This window comes from Sminthopsis crassicaudata, chromosome 3 (assembly GCF_048593235.1).
Source record: "Sminthopsis crassicaudata isolate SCR6 chromosome 3, ASM4859323v1, whole genome shotgun sequence".
Lineage (NCBI taxonomy): Eukaryota > Metazoa > Chordata > Mammalia > Dasyuromorphia > Dasyuridae > Sminthopsis > Sminthopsis crassicaudata.
In genome coordinates, this window is record NC_133619.1 from 279,605,417 (window position 1) to 279,621,137 (window position 15,721).

General features: G+C 31.1%; 1 protein-coding gene across 1 annotated transcript in view; it reads left to right on the plus strand.

The window, feature by feature from the left end:
• CFAP47 (cilia and flagella associated protein 47) overlaps nucleotides 1-15,721 on the plus strand; it is a 781,966-nt gene that overhangs the window by 324,631 nt on the left and 441,614 nt on the right. Inside the window, exon 36 of the mRNA XM_074302067.1 lies at nucleotides 15,221-15,408. Within this exon, the coding sequence (XP_074158168.1) occupies nucleotides 15,221-15,408 (188 nt within the window). The remainder of the gene's footprint in view (nucleotides 1-15,220; nucleotides 15,409-15,721) is intronic.

Consider the following 15,721-nt stretch of genomic DNA (forward strand, 5'->3'; position numbering starts at 1 on the left):
CTCTTAACCTGACAAATTTTGACTTTATCCTTCTTTAAAAACATCTCAATAAACAAACATAATACACTATAAAACCATTATCAGTATGTAAAATATAAAATCGGCATTACATTTAAAGGATTCTTAGTATAAGGAAAAGCATAGTAGAAAAGTGAGTACCCAGTATTTGGGGAGAGGAAACCTTAAGGTTTTGCAGAGGAAATTGAGTTGGTAATATGGTGGCAGAGAAAGAAAGACTCTGAATTTTTCCTTGACATAAGTAAGTGTCATTTTAGAATGTTCCCTATTCCACCTATTTCTAAACCTTATGTTTAACTTCCCTTTCTCCAGTTATTTTACAAAGACAAGCAAGGACCCTATCTCAGAATTCTGAGGCCAAAAATAAATCAGCATATTAAGCTGTTATTTTTATTAATCAAAAATAAAACCCAAGTTTCATGAACTTTTAAAAGAACTTGTTTACCTATTTAACTTTAACAAGATAGGTTTTTGCTAAGTGGTGTTAAAGCATTCCTGAAATTTGTTAGCTATTTGAATTGCAAGTCTTGTTTATTACTTTCACACTTAGCTTATTGTTTTAATTAAATGTTGGCTTCATATAAGAATTCTTATTCTCTCAGAGAGATGATTCCTAAAGCATAATAACAAAACATGATTTTTCTTCCATTTCTAGTGGTCAATCCAAGACTAAATTTATAGATATTTTTAAGTAGTTGTAGGGAAAAGTCTCCCCCAATATTTATTTTTCTTCTAAGTTATGCTCCCTCGCTAAATGTTTACCATACACCTTTTTTTCACTGTTAGATTACAGTTTTTAGATTTTATAAAGAAAATGATTAGAATCAAAAAAGAAACATTTCATATTTGCCATTTGAAACTTTTTTCAAAAGCAATAATATTGGTTACAAACATTTATTTTCTATAATTCCTTTGAATTATTATTATCAATGTTTTATAGGTGAGAATATTGAGGAATTAGAGACTGTGCATTCCAAGGAAATCTTTATTTGAGGGGACACAATCTTAAAAACATTGAGAGATTTTTAAAAATTACTTATTTTATTCTGAACTTTTATAGACAGATTGTTAAAGGCCTCATATCTCAAATAAATAAAGAAATATGATAAATCTCTAAAAATAACGAATCATTCCCCAAATGATAAATGGTCCTAGATACACATATGTATTACATTTTGCTAGGCATATGATATATACATTATACACATTATACATTGTTGAATATGTTTAATATGTATGTTATACAATAATAATTATATTACATATATAATTATATAAATCATGTGTGTTTTGTGTATATATATACATATATATATATATATATATATGTATATATATATCCCCACATTATATGGGAATCTTGACAAATAGTCACTTTATTTTAGAATGTTCTATGCAGGAGACAAAACTCAGAAACTGTGTTATATGCCACATTAATTTTAAGAAGAAAAATTTGGTCCCTAAAAGACCAATACATTAAATTCCTATACATTATGTTGTGATATAGTATTTAATGTTTATATTATATTGTATCATATACATATACATAATAGGTATAATATATAATGTGAACATTATATTGTATATCACAATATAAAGTATTTATTAGTATGTAATTAGTATTAGTATGTATTATTACACATTATTATTGTATTATTAGTTTTATTATTATGTAATATTATTACACATTATTATTGTATTATTAGTAAGTATGCATATGTACATATACATACACATTTTCTCCTGAATTGCTTTATAACTTAAATCTCTCTCTCTTTTTTCTTTTGTATAATAATTTCTGCTTGTATCTTTAAAATTTTACTCTAGAAAGCTTCTCATCCCTATTAGGCCAACCTTTTCCATAGAATGTTGGGGCATAGACATTTCTCATTGTTTTTCATAACCTTTGAAATCTTTCTTCTCAAAATTGATGACATATATAAGACTCTGCTTGGGTTTCTTCTCCTCTGTAACATATTCTAAGTTAAAGTAGCTACTTCTCAAGATTTCTATGATTTTTATTTTAGCTTCCAACTCTTTGTTTTTCAGAATGAGGGTCAGAGTAGCAACTAACTCAATGTCAATCTCTCTTTCTTTTAAAGAATAAAATTCCCTTTACAGAAAATAATTCATTTGTGAACTCTTTTGCTTTCAGCAGAGATCTGGCAGAGGCATAGATTGTTGGTGAAGTCTTTCATCACTTCTATAGTTTGCCTCCATTTCAAGTTATGATTTGTTTCCTGAACTTGTGTCATTTCTTCTTTTATGTAGGTAGTCTAACTCTTAATCATGGCTCACTTTACTTTTGTTGACCCCTGGATTTTCTCATGTGATAATATTATGTAACATTAATATAGCACTTTGAGGATTGCAAAGGACAGACACATACAAGTATACATACAACACACATATACATATATATGCACATAATTAAATGTAATGACCCTCAGAGATATGTGATTCTATTATCATTTTTATGGATGAGATAACTGAGATGGAAAAAGGTTAAATGACTTATTCACAGTCACAGAAAGTAAGTGTGAGGTAGGATTTTGTCTTCCTTTGCTGCAGTTCACCACTTTATTCATTATCCAATGCTGTTTTTGTCTTTATCTTTTCAATATATGCCTTCTATTTCACCTTCTCTTTTATGTATTCTATTACTTTTCAATAAAGTATACATTTTAGAACCATATTCCATTTATTCATTTGTTTCTCCAAATGTATTCCATTTCAATTTGTTATTTGTTATTGAAATTTAAGGTCTTGGATTTTATTTCTAAAAATAAACCACTTCATCTTGGTTGTTGACTTTTGTGAGTTATTGCTCTATTTTTTTTAATTAACAAGAATTACTTTCTTTCTATTCTTTAATCCTCCCTGTTCCCCCCATTATTTAACAAATAAATAAGCAATAGCACATACCAGCCCAATCCTTCTATCAAATAAGCAATAAAAGAATTTCAAATTGGTTGTGTCCAAAAATGTATCTTATTCTGCATCATGATTCTATCACTTTGCTGTTAGGAAATAAATAATATGCTTATAATCCATTACCTGGAACTGGGGTTGATTAGAATATTTGCCTTTTAAAGTTGTTTTGTCTTTACAGTGTTGATGTTGTATAGATTTGCCGCTCCCAAACTGTTCTCTTTATTCATGTCTTCACAAACTACTCTGAAACAATTCCTTTTATCATTTCTTGGCAGAATAATATCCTCTTACATGATGTTTCTCAAATTGTTCAATGATTTCCTAATTGACTCCCTTTCTTTCCATCTTGAGAGTTGCTAATAATAGTTTTGCACTAATGGTTTTTTTCCTCTTTTTTTGATCATTTTTATATATGAAACTATTAGTAATATTGTTGATCAAAGGGAATGCACATAGTTTAATGACTTTTAGTGAATAGCTTGAAATTATTTTTTTTTTTCCCATAATGGCTATACCAATTCATAGTTCCATAGTTTACTACTTTTTTTTCAATCACTGTATCTTTCTATAGCAGCTACTTTGGTAGATATATGTGAACAGTTTTCTTTCTCCCTCTATGTTTTTAGTTTCACTTTTTTCTTGTCCAGATCTTCAAGATATCTGCTGAATACATGTTTTGTGAATTTTTGTAGATATATTGCATCTACAATCATAAAAATACTGATAAGGTTAACTTAAAATCTCTTAGTTTCTTGCACCAATTAATAAACATACTTAGTGCTTAGCTGTTTTTTTTTTTTTTAATATTGCTTTATCATTACAAGCAGAGCCAGCTTTTCTACTAATTCTAAAGTTTTGTGTTTTTGTTTTTTTTTTTAATTTTAAACTGGGACATTAGAATGTTTGGGGTAGATGGTCTATGGGAAGTTTCCCTCCCATTAAAGGGACCTGTGAACTGAGGAAGTTGATGCTTTATGCATTTTAGCTAGTTAATCAGCAGGAGATGAGTATTTTAGGAATACAGAAAGCATTGTAACACTAGAATTATGTAGAACATCATGCTGTTGTTTTTGCTAAAGCTTTGCACTTACGTGAACATTTGAATCTTTAACTGCTAAATACCTTTTAATTCTCCCTATGGTTTTGAGGAAACTAATAATTACTGTTGCTATCCTTTCTCCCAAACCTAAATAGTTTTCATTCTATTTTACATTTTAAATCTACTTATGCAAAAAAAGAGTTTCTTTTTTTCCTCCTAGATTCCTAAATGAATTCCCAATTCTGATTAAACAATTACATCCCATGATTGAGTCTAATGAGGCAAACTGCCCTAATTCCTCTCAGAATGAAAGTAATCAATGAACAGATGATGAAGAGTGTCTGAAGACTTTAATGCCAAGAGAAATATTTATTCTAAAATTAGATTCTCACTTGAGTAAGATGGAATAAAAATAACAACTTTCTGATTGCTTGTAGGAATAATAGCTTGTTGTCTGTTCAGACATCTAGATAGTCTCAGGATTTTGAAAAGAAGCAAGATGGTTCTCAGTAGTATTTAATAAATCATATTCACATGATTTTTACCAGTTTTCAGCAGAATTCTAGTTTCCTTCAATTGTCTAATGTTCTTCCCTACTGCATCATTTCCCTCCTCCATTTCCTTTCTTTAAGATCACTAAAACAGCTAGGTAGCTCAGTGGATAGAGCACCAGCCCTGAATTCAGGAGGACCCCAGTTCAAATGTGGTCTCAGACACTTAACACTTCCTAGCTGTGTGACCCTGGGCAAGTCACTTAACCCCAGCCTCAGGAAAAAAAAAAATCACTAAAACATAATAAAACTCACTCCTATACCCTCCATCTTATCTGACTTACAGATAACATTGCAATTTTTAGAGAATGCTTATATAATCCAACTGTTTTCCCATTAGAAAACAAACTCTTTATACTTATAAAGTCTTTTGTGATTGCTTACTTATATTTACCTTTTCATGTTTCTTTTTATCTTTATGTGTTTTTCTCAAGAATGCTTGAAAATCTATTTCATTAAAGGTTCATTTTCTCATATGTCAGAATATACTCAGTTACTCTTGGTAAAGGTTCTATATCTTTTGGCTTTTTGGAATGCCATAGTTCATGTTCTCTGTTCCTGTATCATCATAGCTGCTAAATCTTATGTGATATTAACTGAAGTTCTTTGCTACTTGAACTCTTTCTGGTAAGTTGAAGCATACCTATATATACACACACCCACATATCCACATATACACATGTGCATGTGTGTGCAGTACATACATACAAGAACTCATACATGTCATATGCATACACATACAAATATACACACATATGTATATATGTATGATATGTATACACACACATACACAAATATATACACATGTTGGTGAATCTGTCAATTAGCCCCAAAATTCTGTAGAACAGTTTGGAAGTATATCAAAATATGGTAAAAATTTCCACTTTTAACCCAGAGATCCCTCTGTTAAAAACACACATACAGACACACACATGCATGCACACATGTATATGCATGTACAAATGGATATTAAGAGAAATAACAAGGACAGAACAAGTTCCCATATACAGTAAAATAGCACTACATAACACTTCTTTGTTGGCCAAAACTTAGATAGAAAATAGCCATTGTTTTGGGAAATTTTAAAACAAATTTTGGTACATGCAAATAATGACATGTTTCAGTACTGTAAGAAATGATGAATATGAAAAAAACTAGAGAACAATGATATAACATATGAATTAATGCAATGTGTAATAAACAGAACCCGGAAAATAATGTACACAATGATTGTTGTTTTTTAGTCACTTTTCATTTGTATCCACCTCTAAATGACTTATTTTGGATTTTCTTGAGAAAGATATTGAAATGGTTTATTGTTTTATTTTTTAGTTCATTTTACAGATGAGAAAATTGGGGCAGAATTACATGATTTGACAAGAGTCACACACAGCTAGTAAATGCCTGAGTCTGGACTTGAACCCAGGAAGAATTGTCTTTTTATCTTAGGTTGGGCACCCTAACCATTGTGCTACTTAGTTGCCCAACAATTACAACAATGTAAATGGAAAGAAGTACATGGTTCTTATTTATTTCACCTCAAACAAGTCACTTTTTCTTGAGTTTAAGTGACTATGAAATTAAAGCCTCTTATTAGATTACTTCTGGAATCCTTTTAACTCTGGATCCAATAATTTGTTACATTTATAATAACAATAATAAAAACCAACTGAATAATAGAATGACTAACATGATATTAGATGCTGAGAAGAGATGAAAAAAGACATTTTTCTTTACAAAGGTTGAGAACTGTGGATTTGGAGTATTATATATATTTTCACATTTCATTCACATGTTTCTTTCAAATTTAACTGCTTTTTTTTTTTTTTTTTCGTTAGAAGGAAGTGACTTACTGTTTGTGGACTGGGATATATGTAGAAATGAAAATAATGTAAGAAATAACTTTTGAAAATTTTGCAAATTACTCAAACTATGGGATTGCAAATAGTATGTTGGATGATAGTTTCTTATTAAAACATCTTGAGAAGCTGAAAGAGAATGAACTGAATCTGAAAAAAATGAATTTTAGGGCACATAAAGATAAATGTTGTACTCTGTTTTAGGAAATAAACTTTATAACCACAAAATGAGGGGTAGTAGCACATTGCTTCTGAAAATATTTCATGTTTTTGATGGGTTTTGTATCCATTGTTTATATGCACTCTTCTTGGAGGTTGAGACTCAAATATGAAAATAACTAAATTTTCATTGTGTAACTAAATTTAAAAAGTAACTAAATTTTTCATTGTGAGTAAGAAATCAAGTCAACAAGTACTAAGCACATACTATGTTCTGGGCACTGTGTTAAATGCTGCCAAAACAAAATAAGATAAAAGAGAATCTCTATTGTTAAGAAATTCAAAATATATGAAAGAAGCAACATGGGGAAAAACACTAGATACAGAACAAACATATATATGGAATAAATTAGAGGTAATCTCAGAGTGAAGACCTTATATCTAAAAAGGATCTTGGAATGTCTTTTTGAAAAAAAAATGGGATTTTATTTAAGGCTTTAAGGAAGTCAGGAAATGTAGGAGATGGAGATGAGGATGGAAAGAATTTCAGGCTGAAGGTTTAGTTAATAAAAATGTAGATTTGGAAAATGGAATATTTTGTGTGTGGACAGCAAGCTGTCCAGTGACATTTTATCCAGAAGGAAGTAGGTAAGTTTTTTAAATGATTTTTTTAAAATGAGAAGTTATATAAAAGACAATTTGGTTCCCTGCTTCTGGTCAAGTATGTCATATTCCTAATATTTTTAATATGATAAAATGGTCAAGTTAGAGAAATTCTATTATATAAAAGATTAAATTCCTAGTGGATTATATCTTGTCTTTAATCTTATTTCTCCAATCCCATTCTCTTTTAAATATCTTCTAGAGGAATCACCCTCATTTTTTAAAAATGAAAATTAATAAAAAATTGGGGACAACTAAGGGCTGCAGTAGTGAAAGAGTGCCAGGCCTGGAGTGAGGAAGACTCATCTCCCTAAATTCAATCAGGCCTCAGATACCTCCTAGTTGTGTTAGCCCATTTGAGTCATTTAACCCTGTTTACCTGAGGTGTCTTATCTTTTAAGTGAACTGGAGAAGGAAATAGCAAACTGCAGTGACTCTGCCAAGAAAACTCTATTAAGTGTTGTACACAAGTGAAAAATGACCGACAACAACAATGAAAAATTGTATTCAGTATAAAAATTTAACTTAACACCAACTGTCTTGGAACATAAGACATTTTCATATCAAGAGATGGTTGTCATTTCATTCATCTATGCTCTTAAGACTTTAAGGCTGAAAAGACAGTAGGCAATGGAAAGCATGAAGTATGTGTGTGAGTAGGCTACAACACATTACAAATATGGAACTATTAAGTTGAATTGGAATAAAAGATATCATCATGAACTAAGCATGCAATCAAAAAAACAGTATCACCAGTTTGTCTTGTGATGGCTTATGATAAATTGTGTGCTCCACATTTATCATTACAATGTCAAAAGAAGCAAAATGAAACAAAACAAAAAAAACAAAGTCTTAAATACATTGATTATACCTCCCATTGTGAAATTACAGAACTTGGAAAGAATAGCATAAAATTGTCAGACATGGGCATTGCAAAGAAAGTCCAGTTGATAGGATAATAATTAATTTGAGTGAGTATTAAGTATCTGCAAATATCAATAAATATCTATTTTATAAAATTTTCCGCTATTGAACATGGTGTTCTAGATTGATTTAAAAAAAAAAAAAAAAGATTCGTTCTTAAAAAGTGCCAATGATGCCTCACATTTTTCTGGTTTCAAGTCTTAGAACTATTGAATGAAATTTGTCTTTACTATCTTTGTGGTACTGTTTAGGAACTACACAAAAAGCTGAATTAGTATCAAAGGAAGTCATGTACTTATCTTTTTGGCCACTTTTAGTTTTGATAATAGTAATACTGATATATCACATTTTCATTATTTCACATTGCTTTCCTGGGATCAACTCACTATAGATGCATACTATTCTGTACAATTTATGGAGAAAGTTAGAAATAGGTTTGCCTCTATTTTACTTCCCATATATCTTGTTACTTCCTGAGATCAAATTAAGACAAGCAACAAGACCTATCAAAAAGAAATTCATTCATCTTTCCATCTGTCTATCTACCTATTTTCCTTGTGAGAATATAAATTAATTCATATAACTCTCTGATAGAATTTTGGGCTCAGGTTTTTAATGGTACAGATGTCTCTCTCATAGCAATTTCAAGGGCAGTTCTATTACACTCATCTATTACATTCATTCTATTACACTATTCTGAATGTTTTTTTTCAATTTTTAATCTGCTTTTCCAGGTCACTAGACATACATGATGATATTGTTTCTATTTGTCAAGAATTTTCAAAACTCCCCAATAGAATTATAAGGAAGAGGTAAAGTAATTGACCTTATCTCCCCAAGCCAAGACACTAAAAGTCTCAAGTGAGAACAGCTTGATAAATTAGCATCAGATAAGGTTAATCTGCATCCTCATCTCATAAACCCTTCCCCAATTCTCTTTGTTAGGGTTGCACAAAAGAACCCAAGGGCTGATGTTGTAGGACTCAATCAGCCATTTTTAGTTGTTATACCTGAAATATCTGTCAGCAGCCCTGTTCCAATATTCACTTCATAGTTTTGTAGCAACAAGTAGTAGATCAACTTTATCACTCTTCCTCCTCCCCATTCCCATTCCCATTCTTTAGAAAGTAGAGATCAAAGAAAGAGACATACTATAACTAGAAGATTAGATGATATGCTACAGAAGAACTAAAAAACTGAGGAAATGGCTCTAATATACATGTGGGGTTGTGCTAAATCTGCACAAAAGTGGATTGTCATTCAGTTGAAATCAGTTGTTTCCTCCACAAAGTCATTTAGAGAATGAACTAAGGGCATTAAAAAGAAATTCTGCTTTGAAAGAAGACTGAGATTACTCTGAGGTCCTGTCTTGGGGCATCTGTCACAATAGGGTAGGATTTAAAAAGTGAGCAATAGGAACATTTTAAGTAAAAAGTATTATTAATCAAAGCTCTTAGAAGATAGAAAAGGTAAAATGTTGAGCACATACAGAAATATCAACAGAAAAGATACAAAAGCAGAAGTGGAGATAATGTCCAGTAAACCTAAATTAGTGTAAACATCTATGAATAAATACTTCATTTCAAGAAAACTGAATCAATATATAATGAAACGGAGGACCCTATCAGTTTCAAAGAGGCCATGAAACTACAGCAGGAGGTTTCAAATGATTTCAAAGAAAATAAGAATCATGAAAGAACTTATAATTTACACAGAAGAAAAAAAAAAAAAAGGTAGAACAGAAAAACCTAAATCAATGGTGGTATCTCCAAAGAAACAAAATTAAGAAAAACTTATTTGGAATAAAATTATGTAGAAATAAAGGATAATCTAGAAGAAAAGATTCAGAATCATAGTTGCTCTCAGAACCCAAGAATCTGGTTCTTCCTCAGAAGAAAATCAAATCAAACAAAATAGTTAAAATAAACAAAAAATTCCTTAACACCATGAAGAAAGAAATAATTCGAGAAATCTGGCCCAGGATATCTGAACATAGAAAACATAGATCTTCAGCAAACACTTTTGCTATTATACAAGCTCCATGTCAAAGAATAATTAAATTGATCAATCCCATTGGTAAGAAACTCTTCAAGTGACCAGAAGAAACTTTGAAATAATAATAAAAAAAAAAAACTTTCATAACATATGATTATTTTGTACCACTAGGAAATGTAGAATGGAATACAATAATGTATTCCAAAGAGCAAAGGAGTTCACATACACTTCAAATCTGCACTTAATCATCCATGAAAAGAGATGGACATTTAGTTAAAGAATAAAAGCCTGAGAGTAAAGACTCAGTAAAAACTGAAGCATTCCAAATACAACAAAATAAAAGTGAGCTGATTATTTGGTTTGTAAATAGGTAATAGAAACAAAGGAAAGTAAATAGAACAATAAAGAAAAATAAACAAATAGTGCAACCAAGGAAACACAACTAATACAATTATTTCAGCAAAAAGGCAAAAAATTGAAGAAAAGAGAATAGCATGGAATTAACAAAAATAAGAAAACCAACAACAAGGTAACAGTAGAGGACCTGAGAATGAAGTGGCAAATCGCTTCATTATCTTTGCCAATAAAAGCTTGTAATGAATGAAGTTAATGAAGAGTCAGAAGTAACTCCATAATTGAACAACAACACACAAAGAACCATTAAGAATTTTTTTTTCTAAAAGTATAAAAGGAACTATAAAAATAGAGTTTGATCGGGAAACTGAGTGGATGCCCATCAATTGGAGAATGGCTGAATAAATTGTAGTATATGAATGTCACGGAATATTATTGTTCTTTGAGAAATGACCAACAGGATGATTTCAGAAAGGCCTGAGAGACTTACATGAACTGGTGCTGAGTGAAATGAGCAGGACTAAGAGATCATTATATATTTCAACAACAATACTGTATGATGATCAGTTCTGATGGACGTGGCTCTCTTCAACAATGAGATGAACCAAACCAGTTTCATTTGTTTAATAATGAATAGAACCAGCTATACCCAGCAAAAAAACTCTGGGAATTAAGTGTGAACCACTACGTAGCATTTCCAATTCCTCTGTATTTGTCCACTTGCATTTTTTATTTCCTTCACAGGTTAATTGTACGTTATTTCAAAGTCCAATCCTTCTTGTGCAGCAAAATAACTGTATGGATATGTATACATACATTGTATTTAACATATATTTTAACATATTTAACATGTATTGGTCTATATGCCATCTGGGGGAAGGAGTGGGGGGAAGGAGGGAAAAAATTAGAACAAAAGATTTTGCAATTGTCAATGCTGAAAAATTACCCATGCATATATCTTGTAAATAAAAAGCTATAATAATAATAAAAAAGAGTTTGATTAGAAGAAATGTTAGAGAAATTTCCCCAAATCCTGCCTACAGAGAATAGATGTGTTTTGCAGGACAAATCTACATATTGGGAGAGTTCATTAAAATGGAAAGAGGAGGAAGAAGGTACAGAATATTGTATAATGCAGTCTAATTATGACAATCAAAAACTGGGAAGGGAAATAATTCTTATAGTCTGTAAAGAAGAGGGCCTATGGAATAATAAATAGGATGGTAGGAGGAAACAAAGAGGAAAATCTAAATCTAGTAGTATGAGAATGAACACTCCTATGGGGAGAAATATTGAGAAATGGAAAGTTTACAACGCACACAATTTGCAATAATTTGGTTCTTAGAGAAACCACTACCCCTAAGAATGTGTTGTGACCCCCCCGCACTGAACAATATTTTGGCTCAAAAAAAGGGACGCTCAGAGCTCTTGGGGAAACTGACATTGAAAGGATTGAAGGGTATGCATCCAAAGAGATTTTATTGGAAATAGGAAAGGAAATTATATTGGGGAGGGAAGAGAGTAGACATAAAGCAGGGACACAGGAACATTTCTACCATGGCAAAGTATTTCTTTCCTGTCTATCTCCTGTAGAAAGTGACATTTCATAGATTGAAGTATAATGGATGGGAAAAAGGGGAAGGAGGCAAGATCTTCAAGACAATTAAAAATTGTTTAGAAGAAGGATTCAAAATAGCTACTCTAGGAACTTTAATTCTATGGGAAAGTTAAATTCTGAAGGAGTTTAATAAGTATAAGGATCCATGAATCAAAAAAACAAAGTGTAGAATGGATAGAAATAATAAAATAAATGAAGGAATTCAGAATTTTTTTAATAAAAAAAACTGAAAATGAAGAAAGCATTCTAATAAACCTAAGAAATTGAAGGGGAAGAGAAGAAAAAGAAAGAGAAGAAATTGATTTTATTGATGTAACAAGATTAAAAATATGTGTATATGTGAATTAACTAGATAAAAGGGTGGGGGGGGATGAAAAGTAATTAAACCAGGGGCAATGGTGGCAAGGAAAGGACTAAGGCTTGAAGGTGAGGAGATGAGAGCCAGAGGGATGCCACTTGGTTAAAGTAGATTAAACTCAAAAACCAAAGGGAAAAAAAAAAAAAAAAAAACATGCTTTCTTTGAGGGAAAAAGAAACAAAAATTCTAATTTAGAAGAAAGAATCATACAAATGGAGAAAATGGTAATAATATTGTATTTCATAACAAAATAAACAAAAAATTCATGACTTTAAGTGTGAATGAATTAAACACCTCAATAAAATAGTGACAGAAAAAAACCCTACTCTTACATACAATATGCTATGAGAGCAAATTTGACCTGCATATATATATATATATATATATATATATATATATATATATATATATAATAAGAAGGGACAAAATTTGTCACATTAATATTAGTTTTATTAAAAAAAAGTGGAAGTGATACTATCCAATTGGTTAATTATACTACGAGACAAATATTGTCTCATTTAATCTTCCCAACAACCCAGTGAGATAATTAGTGTCTCCAGTTTTTTTAGGGTTGAAGAAAGTGAGACAGAGTTTGAGAAGCTTGCTGTGGTCACATGAATAGTAAGTATCTGATGATGAATTTGAATTCAGGTCTTTTTGACCTCAGGTCAAGCTTTCAATCAAGTATGCCAGCAACTGCTTCTTTAAAAAAAAAAAAAAAAAAAAAAGGAAATTACATTATGCTGAAAGGAAATAGTGTAGTTTCCAGACTAGTTTTTTGGAGGATCTCTGGATGGGCTTTGGTCTTAGGTGGAGAAGTGATGAAGCAGGAGAGTTACCACAAAGATGGTCAGGATGGAGTCTGTAATCTCAGTCTGAGATTGAGCTGGAGCACACACTTTCCTCTCTAGTCCTCTCAGCCCTTAAATAATTTAGTATGATTATATCACTACAGCACACTAAGCATGTGCCAACTGTAGAACCATTACATTACCATATTAACTAGAGAACCATTATCTCATCAATCACACTAAGTAAACACCCTGCTGTAACCTTCCTTCAAGTAGAACACAGGTGGTCACGCCCTCCTTGACTTCTCAGGAAAAGGTATGAACACCAAGGGAAATGGGGAGGCAAACCAAATATTGTCAGTGAGTTTCCTCTGGGCCAAAGGGTCTTATACCTTACCCAGAATTCCCCCACCGTCTGTGGCCCTCTACAAAACAGAAACAAATCAACATCATTATTAAAATCCTATCTTTCAAATATCATAGCATAAGGAAAAAGTAAATTACAAAAAGATGTGGATAGCAATACAATAAAAGCAGAGACTTTTTTGTATTCTTTATGTAAAGTTTATATAAAAGAAAGTTATTACATGTATTATATATATAATATATATACACATATATATATTATATAAAGGTTACATAAAAGAAAGTAAATAAGAGGGAAATATAGAATTCAACAAACTACTAAAGAAGCTAGAGATAAAAAATGGCATCTTCCAAATGTCACCATTAAGGAACATATATAATTCTAAGCAACACATAAAATTTTTAGAAAAATCGTATGTGTATCATATGTGTATGCATGGACTAAACAATTTTCAAGACAAGAATTGTAAACTATTAGCCAAATGAAGAGAAAACCAAATCAATATTATTCTGAAGTTTCAATGTACACCCTGAAACAATGGCCAAAATAAAGAGTCATGATTAGGGAGAGTATTTTGAGAGGACAAGCATACTAGAACATTATGAACTGATGAATCAGTACACCCATTTTTGTAAAACAATTGTAATTATGCAAAATGTGAGTAAATTGTATAAATTCTTTGACCTAGCGGTTAAAAGATGCCAAGGAAAACATGGAGAAGGAGAAAGTTCTCATATACATCACAATATTAATAGCAGCATCTTTTTGTGAGAGCAAAGAATTGAAAGTAAAGAAGATACCCATCAAATGGGGAATGGTAAAGCAAATTGTGGTACCTGAATGTAATGAAATATTGTATTATAAGCAATGATAAATGTCATGAATATAGAGAAATATGGATAGATCTACATAAACTGATGCTGAGTAAAATAAGTGGAGTAAAAAGTATATATATACAATGATTAAAACTAATAAAATAATGACTAAAATAATATACACAATGACTAAAATAAATGAATAACCAAAAACTAATCAAAAGCGAATATTATGAAGTGACAAAAACCAAGCATATTGTCAAAGAAGGGGTGTGAAAAGGTGTGTAAGTTCAATCCTTCTCAGAATTGCTAGGTCTCCATATGTTAATATATATGTTAACTATTTATATGTATGTATGCCAACTAATAAATATTTTTTCTAAATATACATGTATGTATAGTTACCACTGTGTGCATATTCAGGTATTTATTATCATTTATATTAGAAACTAGATACAGTGAAATGTAATCAAAACGGAAGACCAGTTAGTCAATTCAAGATTTTTTTTCACTATCATAAAACTAATAATTTGGTTCAAGTGGGGATTTTTATATGCATTGTAAACATTTAGCAAAGCGTTTACATTTAAAAATTATATAAAGTTTGAGGACTTCCCTTTTGTACCAAGAACTCAGGTTCATCATTTTTTCATGTGCTGTATGTTTTGATAAATTATTTCTCTATGTTGCATATTTTTAGAATTTGTATATTTTAAAGTATGTTTTGATTTTTATATCTTTATAAATTTGATTTATTCTCTCTATTTTTTGATAGACTATGCTTTACTTCCTTTAAGATTCGTTCCTATTACTCCTGGACGTTATCCTTGTTTTATTTTGCTGAAATCATCACAAGATATTCGATTATTTTCCATTGAGTGTGTAGTGAATTCTGACAGTCCAGAAGCCAAATTTCAACTTGAAACCCCAGCATTTGAACCACTGACTCAGGACATTCCAATAGTAAGTTTAACTTTGGTCTTAACCGTTACCTCCCAGATGCTTACCTCAGCGGGGGAGTGTGTGTGGGGGGTCAACTGGTTTCTCACCTTCACCAGGTTTTCTGATGTCTGGGCTCTGATTATCTCAATCAGAGAGCTATCTCTCTAGAGGTTTCACCACAGAATATCCAAGTCACTCAAGTATTCAGCAACAGGTCTTTATTCTAACTCTTTACATAGTATTCCCTAGCATTCCCTCTAGCCTTCCCTCTGGAGTTCTCCTGGAATTCCCTCCCCTACCTTCTGCAACCCCCTTTTTATAGTCCCCAGGTCAC